This window comes from Sminthopsis crassicaudata, chromosome 3 (genome assembly GCF_048593235.1).
Source record: "Sminthopsis crassicaudata isolate SCR6 chromosome 3, ASM4859323v1, whole genome shotgun sequence".
NCBI classification, from domain to species: Eukaryota; Metazoa; Chordata; class Mammalia; order Dasyuromorphia; family Dasyuridae; genus Sminthopsis; species Sminthopsis crassicaudata.
In genome coordinates, this window is record NC_133619.1 from 654,760,609 (window position 1) to 654,782,826 (window position 22,218).

General features: G+C 36.5%; 1 protein-coding gene across 1 annotated transcript; it reads left to right on the forward strand.

The window, feature by feature from the left end:
• The first annotated feature begins 4,139 nt into the window (after positions 1-4,139).
• On the forward strand, positions 4,140-20,144 carry LOC141564712 (uncharacterized). Its single transcript, XM_074307562.1, has 4 exons — positions 4,140-4,435; positions 8,280-8,406; positions 9,154-9,252; positions 17,627-20,144. Exons 1-4 carry the CDS (start codon positions 4,256-4,258, stop codon positions 19,234-19,236), a joined length of 2,016 nt encoding a protein of 671 aa, XP_074163663.1. The 5' UTR covers positions 4,140-4,255; the 3' UTR covers positions 19,237-20,144.
• Positions 20,145-22,218: the final 2,074 nt, after the last annotated feature.

The window sequence follows — 22,218 nt, forward strand, 5'->3', positions numbered from 1 at the left end:
CATTCACTTTATTATTCAAAAGTATCATTTCTTCACTTTGGTTGGGAGAAGCCCTAGTTCCTTAAATGGCAAAGCTTCAGTTTCATGATATCCTGTCCATAGGGCTGATTCCAAGGAACTTCACAAAAATCTCCTAGTAGGATTTTACCATGTTTTTCTCCCAACAGTAAGTCATTGACTATTATTTCTATTTTCTAGTTTTAAAAAATGCATAAATATATACCCTATTATTCTTATAATAGATATTTTTATAATAGTATTCAGATTGAAAAGAGGAAGAAGTTTGCTTTAGTAGTTTCTCTTAGCCTTCTTGCATTTAAAACATCACCAAGCATGTGAAAATAATTTAGTTAAATATCTTTAAAACTTATCAATCCTTTACTTTCAAACCCTAAATTTACACAAAAAGTGCAGATTCCAACTTTCTTTACCAATTTATCTACTCATCTTTAACTTTTCATATTTCTTTAACCAACACTATTGTTTCCTTCTTCAATTTACTTACTCTTTCTGTAATTCCTCCCACCTTTTTTTTTGATAATAGCTTTTTATTTTCAAAATATATACAAAGATAGTTGCCAACATTCACCTTGCAAAACCTTGTGATCCAATTTTTTTTCCCTCCCTTTCCCCAGTTCCCTTCCCCTAGATGGCAAGTGATTCAATATAGGTTAAACATGTGCATTTATCATGTTGCACAAGAAAAATCAGATCAAAAAGGAAAAAAAAGGAGAGAGAAAACAACAAGAAAATACAAAAAAGGTGAATATTATGTTGTATTTTCTGGATGTGGATAGTTCTTTCCATCACAAATCTATTGGAATTGACCTGAATCATCTCATTGTTGAAAAGAGCCAAGTCCATCACAGTTGATCATCACATAACTTCCTTAGTTGCTATGTACAATGATCTTCTGGCTCTGCTCACTTCACTCACATCAGTTCATGTAAATCTCTCCAGGTCTTTCTGAAATCATCCTGCTGATCGTTTCTTGTAGAACAATAAATAATATACCTTAACATTCATATACCATAACTTATTCAGCCATTCCTCAACTGATGGGCATGCACTCAGGTTCCAGTTCCTTGCCACTACAAAAAAGGCTGCTACAAATATTTTTGCACTTGTGGGTCTTTCCCCCTTTTTTATGATCTCTTTGGGATACAGATTCAGTAGAGGCACTACTGGATCAAAGGGCATGAAGAGTTTGATGACCCTTTGGGCATAGTTCCAAATTGCTTTCCAAAATGGTCAGATCAGTTCACAACTCCACCAACAATGTATGAGGGTCCCAGTTTTCCTATATCCCCTCCAAATTTATTAATTTCTTTTCCTGTCTTCTTAACCAATCTGAGAGGTGTGTAGTGGTGCCTCAGAGTTGTCTTAAACCTCTTTTTTTCATTTTTTAATGGTACAAATGCACAATTCATACCAATATCTTTAAGGGCTTTTAAGTAATCAGTGAGTTTTTTAAAAATTGTTTTATTTTTCTTTTGGTTATACATGTATAATTAACTTTTTTAATACACATTTCTTATTTTGTTTCTTATTTCTTTCTTTTTGCTGAAGCAAGTGGGGGTCAAGTGACTTGCCCAAGGTCACACAGCTAGGAAGTTTTAAGTGTCTGAGATTAGATTTGAACTCAGGTCCTCTTGACTTCAGAGCTGGTACTCTATTCACTGTGCCACCTACCTGCCCCCAGTACACATTTCTTTGTGAATTATATTGGGAGAGAAAAATGAGAACAAAAAAGAAAAAACACAAGAGAAAAGAAAAAAAAACAGAAAAAAGGGAACATAACATTTGTTGATTTATATTCAATCTCTATAGTTCTTTCTCAGGATGCAAATGGAGTTTTCTAAATAAAGTTTATTGAGATTGCCTTGGATCACTGAACCACTAAGAAGAATCAAGTCTTTCATAATTGATGATCACACATTCTTGCTGTTGTTGTGAACAAAGTAGTCCTGGGTCTGCTTGTTTCTAGGCAATCTTAGTTAGATTTATTCAGTTTTATTTTGTTTTGTTTATAAGTGACAGGTAAATAGGCTTAAACTCATTCAACACGACTCTCATCAGAGGATGTCACAGATTTTAGCAAGCTGGATGATTTTAAAGAAGAAATCATCTATTTCTTCAAAATGAACCTCTTTGATTCTGGAGAAAGCATTCATCTAGCTATTTTATCAATACACAAGGAATTGGTCCAAAGCCCAACTATGGCACAGGAATCAAAAGGAATTGCACTACTAAGAAAACTATAGAGATTGCACTTTTCTGAAGGACTCAGGATGTAATTTTTTCCCTATATTTCCTCTCAAATCACTCAAAATGAAGTTCATTTTTTTTATTCTTTAAATATATTGCAAGTTCTCCTTTTCTCTCTCAAGATTTCAATATTATATATATATTTCCCCCCTCCCTGAGTCTGGGGTTAAGTGACTTGCCCAGGGTCACACAGCTAAGAAGTGTTAAGTGTCTGAGACCAGATTTGAACTCTGGTCTTCCTGAATTCAGGGCTGGTGCTCTATCACTGCGCCCCCTAGCTGCCCCAACTTTAAATATTTTTAAGTCATAGACTCAATTTAATTTGATCTTTTCTAATAGAAGCACCCTCTATTAGATGTGCATACACTTAGTTTATTTCTCTATTTATCCTTTTTCAATGCATATTCCTGTTTAATTTTATCTTTAATAATTCTATCCTTAATTTTCTATAGCCTTATTGTACAATTTGGACTTATTTTCACTAACCAATTGATTTCAATGTGATTGTTTCTAATTTACCTAAACAATTAATTTTATAAAATAAAAAAAGTGTCAATCACATAAGAATTATTTGCACACAATCACAAAATAGTTTTCATACAAACCTTAGAAACCTGCAGAAATATGAATTGTCCATGAATAGACCGAGACAACACAATACAAATGACAATAGCAATTACATAAATATATTTATTCGGTGCAACATCAAAATACCAAAGAATTATTTTATAATCTAGAAAAAAATCATCTGAAGAAATAAAATATCAAGAATATCAAGGGCATCAATGAAACAAAATTCAAAGTCAGGGGTCTGGAAGAATGAAATTATGAAAATAAAAGAAAATGTCGCGAATGAAGAGAAAGTGAGATTTGATTGAACAGTGTGGGGCACGGGGCACTCAGCACCCACTTTTGGTTTACTACGGACGTGAACAGAAAACGGAAACAAGGCTCAGCAATAAGGATAAAAGTGAGTGGTGGTCTTGGAAAAATGTCAAAACTGTCGTGATGACCAGCTCGATAGAGGGGAAGGTTCACTGGTGCTTTTAGTGTTCTGATATAGGAAGGCGAGATAACTCGGTAATGCCCTATTAATGAGGCTAAAGTAACGCTTGAGGCAGAAGGTGCGGGCCGTATTTTTAATAGAAAGTTTGTATAAAATGGGCTGCAAATCTACAGTCGTTGCGCAGACCTCCCCGTGGGGTGCACGTGAAGCTCGGACAATCCACTGGAGCGCGGGTATTGGCAAGTTTTGGGAAGATCCCGAAGGTCCCGGGCGGGATAAGCTGGGGTCGTTCCTAGATTCCGCATTCCAGCCGCGGCGGAGAGCACAATTCCTGGGTTAGCCACGTTGTCCTAAAGCCCCCTGGTCAAAAGACTATGGGATGGAGCCCTCACACAGGGCGATCGCTCACAGGAGGGTCGGAAAAAGCGACACAAGGACACGCTCAAGGTCTCTCAGAAGAACCTCAGAACGGACTGCGTGACGTGGAAGACCCCGGCCCGGGGCCACCCAGCACAGACAGGATGCAGGGCTCTGTGAGCCAAGCAGAATTGAAGGAGCTCAAAAGAACGCCGGAAGCCCAGAGTTAAGAAATCCACCTTGAATGTGCATATGAAGTACTGGTGCCCACGGGCCGGCCATTCCGAGCCTACCCGTCTCCGCTCATCTGACAGTAACTTGACTCTAATATAGTGACGTCATTTTAGTCCTCTTCGAGAAAGAAGACCAACCAGCCAGAGAGCATCTCTACTCCCGGGACTACATTTCCCAGAAGGCAGCGGGGCTTGCCTCCCGTAAGATTTTTTTTCGGTCTGATAAGTGAGCCGAACGGGGCATGTGCGGCCGGAAGTGTCCCGGTTAAGACCGGAAGCTGTGTGCTGTCTCAGACTGTAGGCTGGGGCGGCCCCAGCTTGGTCCCTTCTCTGAGAGACCCCGGCCCCGCCCCCGGCCCCGCCCGCAGCCCTCCGGGCCCTCCTGCTAGGGATGGAGGCCCTGCCCTGTCCCGGGCCGGCTTCCGAGCCCCGGGGGGCAAGCGCGGGGAGTCGGGGGGCCGGGGTGGAGGGTCCTTCGGGGCTGGGGGCGGTGGAGGGGCCGGGACCGACTGCGGGTGAGGTGGCCTTGAGGAGCCTCCCCGAGAGGGCCTGGCCAGCCTGGGCCTGCCAGGTGAGGGGATGCCTGGGAGGGTGGGCTGAGCGTGGCGGAAGCAGGGGACGCGCCCCGCCCTCGGCCGTCATTGGCTCTTTCCCCGAGGCCCGTCTTTGCCCTTCTCGCGCTCCTTGCCCCGGACTTTTGCTGGTTCTGCATGAAACCGGGATAGTGCGTCAGGGGCCGGTCCATCCGGGGTCCCGAGAGGCCGGAGCGGACCCAAGCTTTATCAAACACGCATGTCGTCTCACCTTTTCTTTTAAAAACAAACTAAACCCCCAAACTTTTGCTTTTTCATCCTCTGCCCTTCCCAAAGCCTTCCTTGGCTGGATACCCTTCCCTGGAGGCCTAGGAAGGCGGGAAGTCGCTCGGAACCCCGGGGAAAAGTGTGAGAGAGCCCAGTGCCGGGTCTTTTGTGTTGTAGCAATTACACCTCCACGTGGCACGAGCTCATCGAAGTCTTCCTCGTTAGCCTCCTAATCGTACTTTTCCTTTCTGGGGCCCGAACAACCATTACCGAAGCCATCCCCCAGTCCGGGCATCCACTTCTGTCTCCAGTTTTTTGATACTACAGAAAGTGCGGCCCCAGATACTTTAGGTATTGGTCACTGATCGCCTTGGGGCGTATTCCAGCCGTGGGATTTCGGAGGCCTCTCAGTCCTGTTCCCTCCTGTTTGGGGACCTTTAGTCATCTTCAGATAAAAATCGCCTTCCAGAATGGTTGGGTCAATTCCCATTTCTACCAGCAAGGAATTAGTGCGCAGCTCCTCCATATCCTGTTTGGCTATTTCTACTTATTTATCCTATTAGTGACTTGGAACATTCTTTCATGTTCATATGCTCCTTAGTAGTTTGTGATTTTCTAGTTTGGGGGAACACGCATATACTTTGATCTTGTATGTCCCGGGAATAATTTTTGAGCTTATGTTTCCATTACTAATATTAGGCCCATGTTAGAGATATTTGATGTGAGTTTTTTCCTCATTTGATGTCTCCTCTATTTTGTTAGTTCAAAAAATTTTACATTTACCTATAATATCTCTTAAGTCCTAAAACATGGTCTGTTTAATGTTCTCATTCTGTAATTGTAAAATCTTTTACTCCTAGATTCTCCATTATTTTGCTTAGTTTTGTATTTTCCTTTTTGTGGTAGGTTTGCCCACTTTTTTTTTTTTCTTTCCTGAGGCTGGGGTTAAGTGACTTGCCCAGGGCCTCACAGCCAAGAAGTGTTAAGTGTCTGAGATCAGATTTGAACTCTGGTCCTCCCGAATTCAGGGCTGGTGCTCTATAAGTTTGCCCACTTTTGGAAAAAAAAAAAAAAACATTAATCATTTACTATTATTATGTTACCATCTATAGATTTTGCAATTCAGCTAACTTTTTCTTTCTGAATTTAGATCTTATGCATTTTGGTGCATATGTTTTGGGACTGATTTTCTATGGTTCCTTTAAACATATTTCCTTGTTTTTCTCTTGATAGTGTTAGCCATGTATTTCTTTGTTTTGCTTTTTAAATATTAAAAATGAGTTGGGAGAGACATAAGGTTATATTTCTTATAAGAAATTAGATTTTGATGAGTTAGAATAAACAATGAATTCATAGAGTTGGGTTTTAGTTATCATCCAAGTGCTGCATTCTTAGATTTTGGTGTGTGCTAAAATGACTGTGGAAAAGTTCTGTAGTTGGGAGAAGCAGATTTAAGGTAGGGGAAACTTCATGAGTAAGGACTTTGTTCAGAGGTAGTGTATGTAATGTGATGAAAAAACTCTACTACACTTTTGAGTTGGAAGATCTTGCTCAGAATCCCAATCATCTCTGTGTGACCACTCATAAGTCATTTGTAATTAGGGAAACTGAGTCAGGACAATAAAAGGGAATCCTAGCACAACAATTTAATATTACTGGGTCTCATTTTCTTAGCTTGACTAATGTATATAGTGCGGAAGGAGAGGGAAAAGGAAGATTGAATGTCCTTCCCTTCAGTCTTTCATGACATATCTGGGAATCTGCATGAAAGTGAGCTGGCTATAGAAAGCAGTAGTTGTTAGTCTACAGTAACAGGACAAATGCTGGGATTGATCTAGATTGTAAAGAGTTGTGAATAAAACATTTTCATTTCTAAGACTGAAATAGTTTGTCTGGTAATGAGAAGCAAAAAATGACTTGTCTGAAAGGAAATTTCTTGTCCAGTTATTTTTAAAAATTTGTGTCTGACTTTTTATGCCCCCACTAGGGGTTAATATTTGATTAGTTTGCCATTTCCTTCTCAAGTTTATTTTACAGATGAGCAAACTGAGATAAACAGGGAAAACTGACTTGCCTAAGTTTATAGCTAGTAAGTGTCTGGAACCAGATTTGAACTCAGGAAGAAGAGTCATCTTGACTTCATGCCCAGCACTTTACCTAGCTATCTCCCCTATTCCATCCCCATATAGTTTACAACCTTGTTTTTTCTGGACTTCCTTTCATTCTTCTTCTTCCCCTCTTTCATTCTTACTTGCTGCATATAGTTCAATTCTTACTAGGCTTTCTGTCCACCCTCCACGTAGCCACATACAGCCCTTGCGTCTCGAGGTAGCTAGAGTCCACAGCATGTTTACATAGAACAAATACAAAGTATATACTAGTTATTTCTGGCAAAGAGGACTACTATAGTCAAGAATATCAGTAATAGCTTCGTGCTTGAGGAAGAAATTCAGAAGGGAACAGACAAGCAAGGCAGTGTTATGGTGAAATCTTGATATATAATTGTGAGTAATATATATATATATTTAACACATATTACATGTGTAATATATAACAAATATGTATTTGTTACATACAAATACATATTATTTGCATTATACGTAACAAATATATATCAAAATATATTAACTCAGTTCACAATAAAAACTATCATATACATAGTAGAGATTCATGGTTTCCAAAGAAAAAGAACAGAAGTGTTTGTTCATTGCTGTCTGTCAAATCCACAGTAAGAAAAGAATCATTTTAAAGGTGATGGTTGACCTGAGTAAGAGTAAAGGAAACCGATAGTATTGGTCCAGTTGGCAGAAAGAGAACTTACAAGTATGTTATATAACCTTGGGAAGGTGGGACTATCCAGAAAAAAAGTATTGTCAGGAGTACCAGACAACACAGAGAGATTAAGAACAGTGAGAACAGAGAAAAAGTTAGCGGATTCAGCCAGAGAGAGAGCCTAGAGGATTATTTCAGAAGTCATAGGATCAGAAACCAATGAGTAGAGCTGAAGAATGGAGACAGTGGATCCTGTGAAGGCTTTTTCTAGGAGCCTTGGGAGAGCCAAGCCATGAATTTTGGCAGGATAGGAGATACTCTAACATTTGCCGGCAAGAAGGATAGAGAAAGGGTCTGTTGTCCCCATCATGTGCCAAACACCTGTCACATAGTAGCCTGGCAGCTTCATGCACATCTCTCCCTGAGGTGGAAAGAGACAGGAGGCCCCATGTGCCAGGCAAGCTGCCAAGCCACTCTGATTTTGTAACATACTTCCCGTGGCCCAGCTCAGTTAAGCAACAGAGTAAAGATTAGAAACCCCCCCCCCCATCTTTTCACCTTTTTTTTTTTTCCATGGAGATTGTTACTTTCTTTCTCTTCATAATGATACAATATTAGGTGCTCATTAGAAAAACCTGCTTGGTATTGGAGAATGATTACTATGCTACATAAACCAAATAAGACTAGAAATGTGATTGCTGCTGGGAGGTATGTTTATTATATTATTACTTTGAAAGTTGAAGAGTGAACTGCACCAATCAAACTCAATTTGGAAGCTAATGTTTGAACAGTGCAGTGAAACTACATATATATGGGTGAGCAGAAATGTATTTGATATTTCAGCAATCAATGACCTTCAAGGATGTCACTGTGGACTTCACCCAGGAGGAGTGGGATCACCTGGGCCCTGCTCAAAGGGACTTGTACAAGGATGTGATGCTGGAAAACTATCAAAACTTTATCTTCCTTGGTAAGGACTGTTTTCTCTCCATATCTGTGAGGGGGTTTTTACATTTACTTCATAGCTAGAAAGACTAAAGAAACTTACTGAGTTTAATTTCAGTTTTTCAAGATGTTCAAGAATATTTTGAGATGATTTTCTTTTCTTTATTTTTTCTTTTCTTTTCTTTTCTTTTCTTTCTTTTTTTTTTTTCTTTTTTTTTTTTTTGCTAAGGCAACTGGGGTTATGTGACTTGCCTAGGGTCACAAGATTAGGAAGTGTTAACTGTCTGAAGCCAGATTTGAACTCAGGTCTTCCTGACTTCAGGGCTGGTGCTCTATCCACTGTGCCACCTAGTTGCCTCCAGTTCAACATTATTTTGAAAGTGGAGTTATTCCTGATCTCTTTTGGTTAAAAGACAAAAGGATTTTCTGTTCCTAGATGAAAGTACTTTTTTTTGTTCAGTGGAAATCCATAGCATCATTGTCTTGATCGTGAGATTGATTTCCCCATTCTCTGTTCCCCTTAGGTGGATATTCTCTCCTAAAGCTCAGAGTCCAATACTAGTGATGGAATACATCAAATTAAATGATTTTCTTTATGAGCCAAAACTCCTTGGTTTTATTCCATACTTTCTGTGATGTCCTTCAGAGATGCATGGTTATCACCTCTGGACTTCCTAGGCTTCTCTCTTTCCCTGAAGATAAAGGGATTAGGATTGAATTCTGTATTGATCCTTCCTACCCAGCATTTTCCCATTTCTTTTCCCATGAGCAGGATTTCCAATTTGTAAACCAGAGGTGATTTCCCGACTAGAAATAGGTGAAGCACGATGGTTGATGTTGCTGAAAGAAGTTTCAAGAAACTTCTCTGCAGGTAAGTGAAATCAGGAGACAAGAATTTTGTCACCTATAACTAAGCAGTTGTGACCAGAACTTCTGATTTATTAAACAATGGCTGTCATTAATTACTTCTAATAATTTGTGATGGAATATCTGTGACATGAGTTCCCTTAATCATTTAACCTTCAATTTTAAATTATTTTCCATTTGAAATTAGAATTGCAAAAAGACTTTGAGATGATTTAGTCTAAGCCTCCCATTTTAGAGATCCAAACAGAAAAGGGTAGGAAAATGGCTTGGTCAGGATCTTATGACTAGAGAGAGTAGAACTGGATCCCAGGTTATCTTATTCCCAGATCTAATGTATACAATTGGGGGCATACATGATGGATCTTAACTGTTCTCTCTGTGAGACTCATTTTTAATTCTCCAGACGCTGTAGTATTTTATATTTCTTTGCCATATAGCAACATTGATAGAATGTTAAAAAGATAGACCTTTGCTTTCATGAGAAGTATGTATGCAATTTCTCAGAGGCAGGCTAGCTTGCTTTTCTCTTGTTGGACAGTAGGCCCAGTTTCTTCTATATTATATGTTCCAAATATATATACTGATGAACAAGATCCATAAACTGCCTATCCTTATGATATGGGCAGTTAAGCATTTTTCACTTACTTAGAGTGAATGATCACATTAGTTTAATGAGAGCTTCTTTCCGTGGAAGCCGTGACATTGTTCTGGAACATAATATAACCTATACAACATAATTGACAAAGAAGATGATACATAAGGGAATCCCCTCTAAATTTAGTTTCCAGGTTGGTAGATCTTTTCCATCACAGTGGGAAAGAATTTTTAACAAGCAGGTCTACTCGCTCTTTTATGTCTCACCTGATATTTATGATCAGAGGGTCATCCAACAAAGTCATTTCTTTAATTATACCTTTTTAGGATATCTTAAATGATTTTAATGGGAATTAGACTCTATTGAAAATTCCTTTATGGTGACATTTTGCTTAGCTCAATCAAATGTTTTTACATAATTAATATTAAGCACACAGGTAGGATCTTAAATTCTCCCTATCAGCAAATTTTAAAATGGTAAACATGTGATTCATTGTTGAGTATTCCTTAATTTTGCTTGTTTTATTTTAATACTCTTCTCAAGGACATCCTTGGTTAATGTATTGATGACTAATTAGAATTTTGTATAAATGGTAGAGGAATTAAGTCAGGCATTTGTAAAATTCCTACTATGTGCTGGGCAATGTGCAAAAACAATTTCTACTCTTAAGGAGTTCACAATCTAATGGGGAGACAGCATATAAACAATTATCCACAAACCAGATATATATATATATATATATGTAGTGTGTGTGATTACATATATACATATATAACTACATATACACACATACATATATAAACATATTCATTCCTACATATACAGAAGTAATCTTAGAGGTTAGGCACTAGTAGTAAGGGAGATTAGGAATGGCTTCTTGCAGAAGACGGAATTTTATCTGAGACTTGAAGGAAATCAGGAAGTGGAGTTAAGAATGGCGAGAATTCCAAGTTTTTATTTATTTGAAAAATAGAGTGGGGAGATGAACTGTCAAATGTGAGGGACAGCAAGGAAGTCAGTTACTGAATTGTAGAGTATACAAAAGGATGTAAGAAGACTGGATACATAGAAATGGAACAGATTATGAAGGGCTTCAAAGCCAAATAAGATTTTATATTTGATCTTGGAAGTAGTGAATATAGGGGAGTCATTGGAGTTTATTAAATGGAGTGACATGTCAGACGTGCACATTAAATCATGTTGAGAAGTTAAGTAGAAGATAGACTGAAATGGGGGTGAGCAAGCAGTAGGGAGAACTTTGAAGACCAACCAGAAGACATTTAGATGAATAGTTATTGATCTCTGAGTCAGCTTTTTTCAGTATTAGTAAGGTTTGGGATTTTCCTCATACCATTGGTAATCTCCTTTGAAATAGTGTATCATCTGTCCCTTTACACCCTCATATTTGTGTTACTTCTAGCAGTGTTCTGTAGATAAATTTGGTACATTCTGGCTGCTCTTCCTGTTCTTATTTGGTGCTATTTCTCATTCCCTTAAAAGCAGATTCATAACAGACATTAAGATTTAAATATTGTTATTTCACTGTCCTTGATAGTGAAAACATACCTTTTCTGCTGCTGTGACAGTTAATTTATATTGGTCAAATTTATTAAGTTATTATAACCTGTAGTATGATTTCAGTTGTGCATTTCACATGTTTTGATTTCTGATTTGTTTAAATTGTTAAAAATTTAGCATTTGATTTCCATACCATATCTTTTTTATCATTAATCTTTCCTTTCATTCTGATCTTAGTTTTAAGTTGATGGTATGATTGTTTGTTGTTGTTTGTTTATGTCCAACTCTTTGTAACCTGTTTGAGGTTTTCTTGGCAGAAATACTAGTTTTTCATTTCCTTCTCCAGCTTATTTTACAGATAAGCAACTGAAGCAGACAGGGTCAAGTAACTTGTCCAGGTTCATATAGCTAGTGAGTGTCTTGAGGCCAGATTTGAATTTAGGATGGTGAGTCTTCTTGGCTTTAGTACTTTATCCACTATCTACCTGCTCTGATATGATTGTATGCAAACAGCTAATTCAGGAATAGTGATAATAATATTATATAATAATAAAAATATTTTCCTGTCTACTAAAGATATGTTTTTGTTCAGTCATTTTTAGTTGTGTTTGACTCTTCATGATCCTATTTTGTGTTTGTTTTTTTGGCAAAGATAATGGAATGGTTTGCCATGTCCTTCTCCAGGTCATTTTACATAGGAGGAAATTGATGCAAACAGAGTTAAGTGACTTGCCCAGCATCACACAGCTAGTAAGTATCTGAGGCCAGATTTGAACTCAGGAAGATGAGACTTCCTGAGTTCTGTGCACTATGGCACCTGCCTGTCTTCCCCTCAAGTCCCAGCTCAAGTACCAGTCACCTGTGACACCTTTCCTGATCCCTTTTAATTGTTTGTGCCCTCCAAAAATGATTTTCTTTTTATTATGTTTGTATACAGTAGTTATTCATTTGTTTCTATACCTATGGTTCCTACACATAGACTGTTCTTTAATGGCAGTTTTATGACATTCAGACTGTTTTGAAACAAAAAACTGATAAAAGGTCAGTGAGTTTTAATTAATTTACCAGCCTTTCACTTTTCATTTCTTGATGCTCTCATCCATATGTTCCAACTTATTTTTTGCCATCCTTCCCAGTGCCCCTTTTTCAAGAACTAGTCCAGGAGCAGTATTTGGTGTTTCACCATAGTTTTGCTATCTTGTTGTATCATGGCAAAGCCATGAACAGAAGAATACTCAGTAAATGCCTATTGATCTTGATTGATCTTGAGAATAGTATTTTTTCCATATAGATTTTAGGCATTGACCTCAGTTTTGTTTTATAGAAGTGATATAGAAGTAATATTATAGAAGTAATATAGAAGAGTGATAGCTCTTTTTTTTTAATTAAAGCTTTTCATTTTCAAAATATATACATAGATAATTTTCTACATTCACCCCTACAAAAGCCTGTGTTCTAATTTTTTCCCCTCCTTTTTCTCATTCTCTCCCCCACCCCAGTCAGCAGGTGATCCAATGTATGTTGAACATGTGCAATCTCTCTATACACTTTTTCACAAATATTGTGTTGCACAAGAAAAATCAGATTAAAAAGAAAAAAATGAGAAAGAAAACAAACTGCAAGCAAATAACAACAAAAAGAGTGAAAAGAATATGTTGTGATCCACATTCAGTTCCCACTGTCCTCTCTCTGGTTGCAGATGGCTTTCTTCATCACAAAACCATTGGAACTGCTCTGAATTACCTCTATGTTATTTCTTCTTACAAGTTAGCCCCTCAAGGAGAAGAAAATAGTATAGCCTCTAAATATATTAAAATGTATTTATAAATTAAACCATCCCAGTTTTTTCATTTCTCATAAAAATGTTTCTATCTTGAGAAGGCCAACAAATAGTATAAAGGTGAAATAAATCTGCAAAAAAAAAAAAAAGGTTTCTTGATTATTCTATATCCCATTACTATTTCTTTGGACAATTTCAATTTGTCAATGCAATATTCAAAAGACATATGATATAGAGAATTGCACATAAATGCCAAATATGGTCTGAACAGTAGAAACTATAGTTAATTAGCTATTTTGTGTTGATCTGGTTAATCACTATGGGTCTCTTATTTCAATTTAACATTCAGTTAGATTTCGAGGCAATGTGGTATACTTGATAGAGAGTTGGTTAGGAAGCCAGGAAGACCCAGATTCTTGTCCTGCCTATGACACCTATAGATTTTGTGCCCTTGGAAGGTCAGTTAATCTCTCAGAGCTTTGAGGCAACTCTTGAGACACTAAACTTTATTGAAGACTCAGTTATTCACTAGTGGAGGAAGTTCCTGGAGGAGAGTAGTCTGTTCCAATAAAATTTCAAGACCAGCGCCTATCCCTAAAATTTTTAATTTGGAATTTTTTTCTAGGTCTTTACAAGCTGTTGAACTTGTAGTAAACTAAAACAGAGCAGATCATGTTCTCAAACCAGGCCTTCTTATCATGTAATGATGCAAATAATGTTTTAAACCTAAATCCAAAGCATTACACTTCATCTTCATTAAATTTTACTTTCTTTATTTACTTGTTTTTTAGCCCCACCCTGCTGAATTCATTGAAAATTTTTATAGATATATTTTATTTTTACATTGCCTTCATTTCCCAATATATCCCCTTCTCTCTCTCCTAGAGAGCCATCTTATAACAAAAGAGGGAGAGGGAAAGGAAAATGAAGAGAGAGAGAGAGAAATGTCAAGTTAACAAAACTAATCAGCACATTAGAGCTTCTGAATGAAACTGGGGGAAGTCTTATCACCATGTTGACTCCTGACATTACAAATTCATATTATTCAACCTCAACTGACCCCTTTTTTGCAGAAGGGCAGTCTTTTTATCCTCTATTTGATTTTATCTTTGATTCTCCACAGAAGCTATTCTAATCTTCTTTCCCCTTCTTAACCATTACACACCTTTTCCCTTTTCTTTCTCAGCTGAGGACCTTGCCTCAAATGCTTGTTCTTTATCTTTCCTCCTTTTCTCAGCCAAACTCTTTGGAAAAGTTGACCCTAGTTACTGCCTCCATTTACTTCTTTCTCTTTAACCCTTTGCAATTCAGCTTCTGCCTATATCACTGCCCATTCATAGTTATCCATAATCTCTTAGTTGCCAGATCATATGGTCTTTTCCTAGTCCTAGTGCTTTTTGACCCTATCTGCTGTATTTGATACTGTTGTATACCCTGTCCTCTAGAATGCTATCTCTTCTCTGAGATTTTGTGTCACTGGTCTTCCTTTATATATAGTTTCTACCAGTCTGACTGCTCCTTCTCAATCTCCTTTGCTGCCTAATCCACCAGTTAAATGTTATAGAGACATCTTAAACTCCTAAAATCAAATTAATTATCTTTTCCCATTTTCCTCTTCCGGAATTTGACTTTGTTGCATTTTGAACTTAGAGATGTTTAATTAAACATCTTAAAACTGAACTCATCTTTTCTCCTGAATCTTTCCCTCTTCCAGAGTTTTCATTGATCTGGTAAAGGAAGCACCATCCACCCACAGCCTCAGGTTTGCAATCTTGACAATGTCATGGATTCTGCATTACTGCACATATCTAAATAGTTTCCAAATCTTGCTGTTTGTGTTTTATATCTAATCCCTTCTTTCCATTCAGAGTGAATGGAAATCTTGGTCTAGGCCTGAATCACCTTTGATTTAGATTATGGTAATACTCTCCTAATTAGTATCCCTGCTTCAAGTATTTCACTACTCCATTCCATCCTACAAATTGAAGACAGAATGATTTTTTTAAAGTGAAGATCTGATCATGTGACGCCTTTGCTAAATCAACTCCAGTAACTTCTATCAATTTCCAATGGCCTCTAGGAGAAAATATAAATTCCTTTATGTAGATTTAATCCTTTACTTTCTGGACCCAACCCGTCTTTCTAGTCTCACTGAATGTTGTCCAGTTAAACTGGTCTTCTTTTTGTTCCTCCTACAAAACTCTCTGTATTCTGTTTTCATGCCTTTGTAGTGGCTACCCTAATGTCTAGCGTATACGCTTTTCCTCATAGAATCTTTCTCCTTCTTTAAGACATTTCAGGTACTTTCTGAATGAAACATTTTCTTTGCACAACAGTCCTTTCTCTCTCAAATTATGTTTAACTACTTTTATAGTACATATATTTATATATGTACTTATCTCTCCCTTTAAAGTGTAAGATTTTTTAAAGTATGGATTATTTCTTTCATTTTAATTGTAGCTCCAACACCCATATAAGTGCCTAACATATTGTATGTACTTAATAAGTTCTTGGTGATTGAACCAAATCCAACATTATATGTAGAGATATACACCCAACATATCTATAGAAAAATAGGAGAAAGATACAGTCTTTTATCTTTTCTTTGGTCTCAAGCTTGGTCATTATTATGATTTTTTTTTGTTGTTGTTGTTCTTTCTATTTACATTGATATAGTTGTGTATATTGCTTTTCTGAGTTTTAATATACTTCTCGGTATTCTTCATATTCACTGTTTGACAGCAGTGGATTAATAGCTAGCATTTATAAAATGCTCCAATGTTTGTAAAGAATATTATATATATTATCTCAATTGATCCTTGCAAGAGCTTTTTGCGTTAGTTAAAAAAAAAATTTTTAAACTTTATTTTCAATACACATTGCTTTATGAATCATATTAGGAGAGAAAAATTAGACTAAAAGGGAAAAACCATGGGAGAGATTAGAAAAAAGAAAAGAGAATTGAACATAGTATGTGTTGATTTCCATTCAGTGTCCATAGATCTTTTTCTAGATGCAGATTGCATTTTCTATCCAGTCTATTGGGATTGCTTTGGATTTTGAGTTACTTAATATACACATTTAACAGATAAGGGAAGTGATTTATCCACAGTTTCAGTAAGTGTGTGAAATGAGATTTGAATTCAGATCTTTCTGATTCCAGCCTACTGTGTAACCAGTTCACTGTTTGAAATACTTAAAACATTCCATTAAATTCCTATATTATAGGTTAGCCATTCCCCAACCAATGGGCATTTTTTTTCCAGTTCTTTTGATACTACAGAAAATAGTGCTATAAAATTTGCAGCTTTGGTATTATGCTGAGAAAGTGACTGATGTAGCCATAGTTTTTGATCTTTGACATTCCACTATATTTCATCTACTACAGCTAAATCAAGACCAAAAGAAAAAAACAATGTGTCATATCAACCAAAATATTTACAACAGGACTTTTTGTAGTAATAAAGAAGTGGAAACAAAACAAATTTGAACTCGGGTCCTCCTGAATTCAAGGCTGGTGCTCTATCCACTGCACCACCTAGCTGCCCCTCAGTTCAAAGATCATAAATCTCAATAAGACTTCAAATGCAATATATTTAATTTATAGATGAGGGAACTGAGGCCCTGAGAGGTTAAGTAATTTGCCCAAATTCATACAAGTAGTAAGCTTCAAAGGTGGCATTTAAATTCATGTCCTCTGATTTTAGGACATTGCTCTTTTCAGGTTGGTTTTGTTTTCACGCAGAAATTAGAGTTAGGTTAGGATTAGAAAATATTCATTGCCAGAACTAAGTTAGGTTTAGCTTTCTTGAAATTTAGAAATTTTCCCTAAGCCAGCATACTAACAGTTATTCTGATATTTATAGATGCCTTAAAATAGATGGGAATTCTTTTTGTATTGACCATCGAGTTATCTTAAACACTTTAGGTCTTTAGTTCCCTGTCACTACTATTTACATATTGATTATTATTCTTTTTTTTTTTTTTTAATTTATCTTTATTTATTTATTTACAAAGCATATACATGGGTAATTTTTTCAACATTGACCCTTGAAAAACCTCTTGTTCCAAATTTTCCCCTTCCTCCCATCTCCTTCCCTGTCAGGTAGTCTAATACATGTTAAATATATTGAAATACATGTTAAATCCAATATATGTATACATATTTATATAGTTATCTTGCAGCACAAGAAAAATCAGATTAAGAAGGAAGGAAAAGAAAAATTGAAAAAGAAAACAAAATGCAAGCAAATAACAGAGAGAGTGAGAATGCTATATTGTGTTCCACATTCTGTTCCCAGGGTTCTCTCTCTGGGTGTAGGTGGCTCTCTTCTTCACTGAACAAGTGGAACTGGTTTGAATCCTCTCATTGTTGAAGAGAGTCATTTGACTATCATTCTAAATGATGTAATTTATCTTTTAGATATCAATAATATCCTTTTAGAAAAAAGAAAGGAATTATTTATATTATCTTATTTCTTTCAGGTCCTCTTTATCAGGAGAGTACTTGTGAAACCAAGGACTCAACTCTAGAGGAGGGAAATTATTTGGGAGAGTCATCCATGAGAAGACTCACAATAAATACTAATGAATGTGGTGAAACCTTCAGGCAGATGGAACATCTTATTGTACATCAGGGAATTCAGACTGGAGAAAAATCCTATCAGTGTAATGAATGTGAAAAAGCCTTCAGCTATAACTCAGGCCTTAGCATACAGCCAAGAAATCCGAATGGAGAGAAATCCTATCAGTGTAACCAATGTGGGAAAACTTTCAATTATAACTCATATCTTACTGTACATGAAAGAATTCATACAGGATTAAAACCATATAAATGTACTGAATGTGGGAAAGCCTTCAGAGAGAGAAGATACCTTACAATACATCTTAAAATTCATACTGGAGAGAAATCTTATAAATGTACTGAATGTGGGAAAGCCTTCAGCCAGAGGGGAAGCCTTAATTTACATCAGAAAATTCATACTGGAGAAAAATCCTATAAATGCATTGAATGTGGGAAAGCATTCATATCCTACTCAGTCCTTACTATACACCAGAGAATTCATACCGGAGAAAAACCTTATAAGTGTAATAATTGTGAGAAAGCCTTTAGACAAAGAGGACACCTTACTGATCACCAGAAAATGCATACTGGAGAGAAATCCTATAAATGTAATGAATGTGGGAAAGCCTTCAGAGATAGGGGATACCTCATGATACATCAAAAAATCCATACTGGAGAGAAATCCTATTTATGTAATGTATGTGGAAAAGCCTTCAGAGAGAGAGGACACCTTACTATTCATCAGAAAATTCATACTGGAGAGAAATCTTATAAATGTAATGAATGTGGGAAAGCTTTTAGGCAGAAGGGGAATCTTGCTGTACATCAGAAAATTCATACTGGAGAAAAACCATTTAAATGTAACATATGTGGGAAAGCCTTTAGGGATAAGGGATATCTTATTGTACATCAGAGAATTCATACTGGAGAAAAACCATTCAAGTGTAATGTGTGTGAAAAAGCTTTTACAGACAAGGGATACCTTACTATACATCAGAAAATTCATACTGGAGAGAAATCTTACAAATGTAATGTATGTGGGAAAGCTTTCAGAGATAAGGGATACCTTGCTGTACATCACAGAATTCATACTGGGGAAAAACCATTTATATGTAATATATGTGGGAAAGCCTTCACAGACAAAGGTTACCTTACTATCCACATGAAAGTTCACACTGGAGAGAAGTCCTATAAATGTAATGAATGTGGCAAAGCATTTAGCTCCAACTCAGGTCTTACTATGCATTATAGAATTCATACTGGAGAGAAACCCTATATATGTAATGAATGTGGTAAAGCCTTTAGACAGAGAGGAACCCTTAATGATCATCAGAGAGTTCATACTGGAGAGAAATCCTATAAATGTAATGAATGTGGTAAAGCCTTCAAGGAGAAGAGATACCTTACTATACATCACAGAATTCATACTGGAGAGAAGTCTTATAAATGTTGTGAGTGTGGAAAAGCATTTAGGCAAAAAGGAAACCTTGCTGTACACCAGAGAATTCATATTGGAAAGGAACCTTTTTAATTCAAAGAATATGAAAAATGACAAAAGACATCTTTTATCATAAGATTATATTAGAGAGAAATTCAGTCAGTGTACACTCACTGAGTATGCAAAATCTTTTATTTAGAAATGACCACAAATTTGTGGAGTTCTTGGAGGTGACACTTGAAATCTTTTCCAATCCCATTTTAATTTTACAGATGGCAGAGCTGATGAGTAGGAAAATGAATTGCATTGATCATGATCATACAAGCTAGTGAGTGACTGACCTGGGAGTAAAATCATTATCTTGGCTAAATACAAGGTTGCTTTCTCCCCACTATGTCATGCTATCCCTTTAACCATCCCCCCTATAATCTGTGACCTATAAATACAAAAAATGTAAGCAAGTAATATCACCATGCTATATTCTATGGAAGTAACATGCATTACTCTTAGAATTTCAGAGTTGAAAAGGACTTATCCAATGTATATACGAAAGAAATCTTGCTATATTATATGTAGAGGATTACCCAGGCTTTACTTAAAGATGTCTAGTGACTTCTAAAGGCAACCCAACCTTTAGGATAAATTTGAAAATGGAAAGAGTAGAAGAGAGAGAGAGAGGGAGGAAGGGAGGGAGAATGTGTGTGTGTATAAGATGAAATGAATGTGGTATAAAACAAAATGACACTAATTACCTATATATGAGTTGAAGAGCAACTCCTGGTCTATATTGATAAAAGGGAATTTTCTCATTGAGAATACCCTACATCAATGAAATTATTGATCTGTTGCAAAAAACAAAATCAAAACATGTTTTTACATCAAGTGAGATGACTTTTAAAGCACTTTGCAAACCTTAAAGTGCTGTATAAATACTAGTTGTTATTATATAAGTGAGCATGTGTATATATTATAACCCAGAATTAAACACAGTACTAAAGCTATGGTTTTGTCAGTACTGAGTTAACCATCATTCCATCTTTACTCTTCAAGTTATTTTGTCAGTATAGCACAGGATAACAGTTTTTATTATTGTTTTTTTTTTTTTTTGCTGTTTATTAAATAAGTGAATAATTAAACTTGCAGTTCACTAAAACCTAAATATTATCTAACCATACCTCCTTTTGAATTGTGAAATTGGCTTTTTGATCCAAGCATAAAAAAATTCTAAGTTAATTTTCATAGCTTGAATCCAGTGACCTATTAAGATCTTTTAAAATCTTGACAAGTTTATTCCAGGTCTTAGATATCATTACTATCATTGCATCATCAAGTTTGATAAGGATATCATCTATGCCAGTAAAAGATTAGGAGCAGAGAATATTGTAATATTCTTCTCTAAAATGTAATATTCTCTTGGGGTATTCTTGGGGTCTCTGGAGGCAGCCTTGTTTTAGTTCAGTAATCACTACTCGAGTAGCCAGGGGTTAAAATCCAGATCCTTTATTATCTCCTTCCTGGGGCTGGGCAGTTTTCTGGAGAGCCTTTGAGTCTGGCCTTGGTTCCCAGAGCTTGAGCTCTACCTTCTATGGCTTCTGAATCTCCCTGATTGAATCCTGGCTGAGATTATTAGCTTATATATGCTCTCTTATCAAAGATGTGAATCTTGTAGAACTCTAGTAAGTACCAAGTACATGTACTGAACTAGAGAACTGTTAAGCACCATGTTAAATAACTATTATTTCTATCAATTACACTGACTTAGTACTTAGCACTAAACTTTCTTAGAGAGGTTCCTATATTTCGCTACCTTTCAAAGACGCTAACCCCCGACTCTAACCCTAAATTGATCAGATTTTTTTTTTTTTTTTTTTGCATTTAGGTTATTCCTCAATTAATAGGCTTTTAGACTATGTTGCCTGCATAAGGTGTTAGTATATCTTGTCACATTTTTAAAAATTGGATGGGTTATCTTGAGTTGGGGACCTTAAGGATGGTTAAGTTATTTTAAGAATTATTTTATAACTTTAAAAATTTTTGTAATTCTGGTATTGAGGCAACTAAGTAGTGCAAAATATGAGTGTTACACCTAGAATCAAAAAGACCTGAGTTCTGGAGCAGCTAGGTGGCAAAGTAGATAAGAGTACCAGCTCTGAATTCAGGAGGATAAGAGTTCAAATGTGATCTCTGATACTTAACACTTCCTAGCTGTGTGACTCTGGGCAAGTCACTTGACCCCAATTGCCTCAGGGAAAAAACGACAAACAAAAAACCCCCTAAGTTTAAAGTTAGCCTCATACACTCAGTCGGTCCCTCTCTGACTCTGGGAATGTTACCCTAACCCCTATCTCAGTTTCCTCATGATTTAAATTCATTAATTTGATGAATTTAGAAACCTAAGAAGAGCGTTTGGGGGTTTATCATGCTGCTAAATTAATAGGGAATTTGTTTAAGAACCTCTGGATTTGCCTGACTCCCTTTCCTTCCCCACACAATTCATACCTAAATACTTACATAGATAGTTGTCCTTTCTACATCATGACTTTTCCCATCGAAATTTCAATATATTGTGGGTCAGCAAAAGAAATAGCAAGTTGGGGGGCAGCTAGGTGGGCAGTGGATAGAGCATCATCCCTGAAGTCAGGAGAACCTGAGTTCAAATGTGGTCTCAGACATTTAACACTTCCTTGCTATGTGATCCTGGGCAAGTCACTTAAGTAAAAAATAGCAAGTTGGGGGGGAATTTTGTGGAAGCCAGAGATGACATGTAAAGGTCAGCAAATGACAGAAAAATGAAAATGACAGAAATGCTTGAAATATATGTATAGTATTGGACAATTTCAACATATTTTATTTCTTAATATAATTCAGACTTTTCTGTTATGAAGAGAGAGCCAAAATATTTTACACAAGACTTTCCAGCTTTTTTGGGGGAAGAGGGAATGAAATTGTTTCTAAATGCTTTTAGAATGAATAGATGTTAAACTGGAAACAAAATCACTTTTTCTTGAGGCAGACCTTCCTGTCCAAGTGGCATTGAACAATGAACACAATCAATCCAGTTCCATAACTTTAAAA

What these genes read in the sequence shown, in the direction of transcription:
- LOC141564712 (XM_074307562.1), top strand. Translation starts at nt 4,256, where the DNA reads ATGGAGGCCCTGCCCTGTCCCGGGCCGGCTTCCGAGCCCCGGGGGGCA. An exon ending in GGCCAGCCTGGGCCTGCCAG is followed by an intron (nt 4,436 to 8,279) that starts GTGAGGGGATGC and finishes TTGATATTTCAG; the next exon opens with CAATCAATGACCTTCAAGGA. An exon ending in TTCAAGAAACTTCTCTGCAG is followed by an intron (nt 9,253 to 17,626) that starts GTAAGTGAAATC and finishes TATTTCTTTCAG; the next exon opens with GTCCTCTTTATCAGGAGAGT.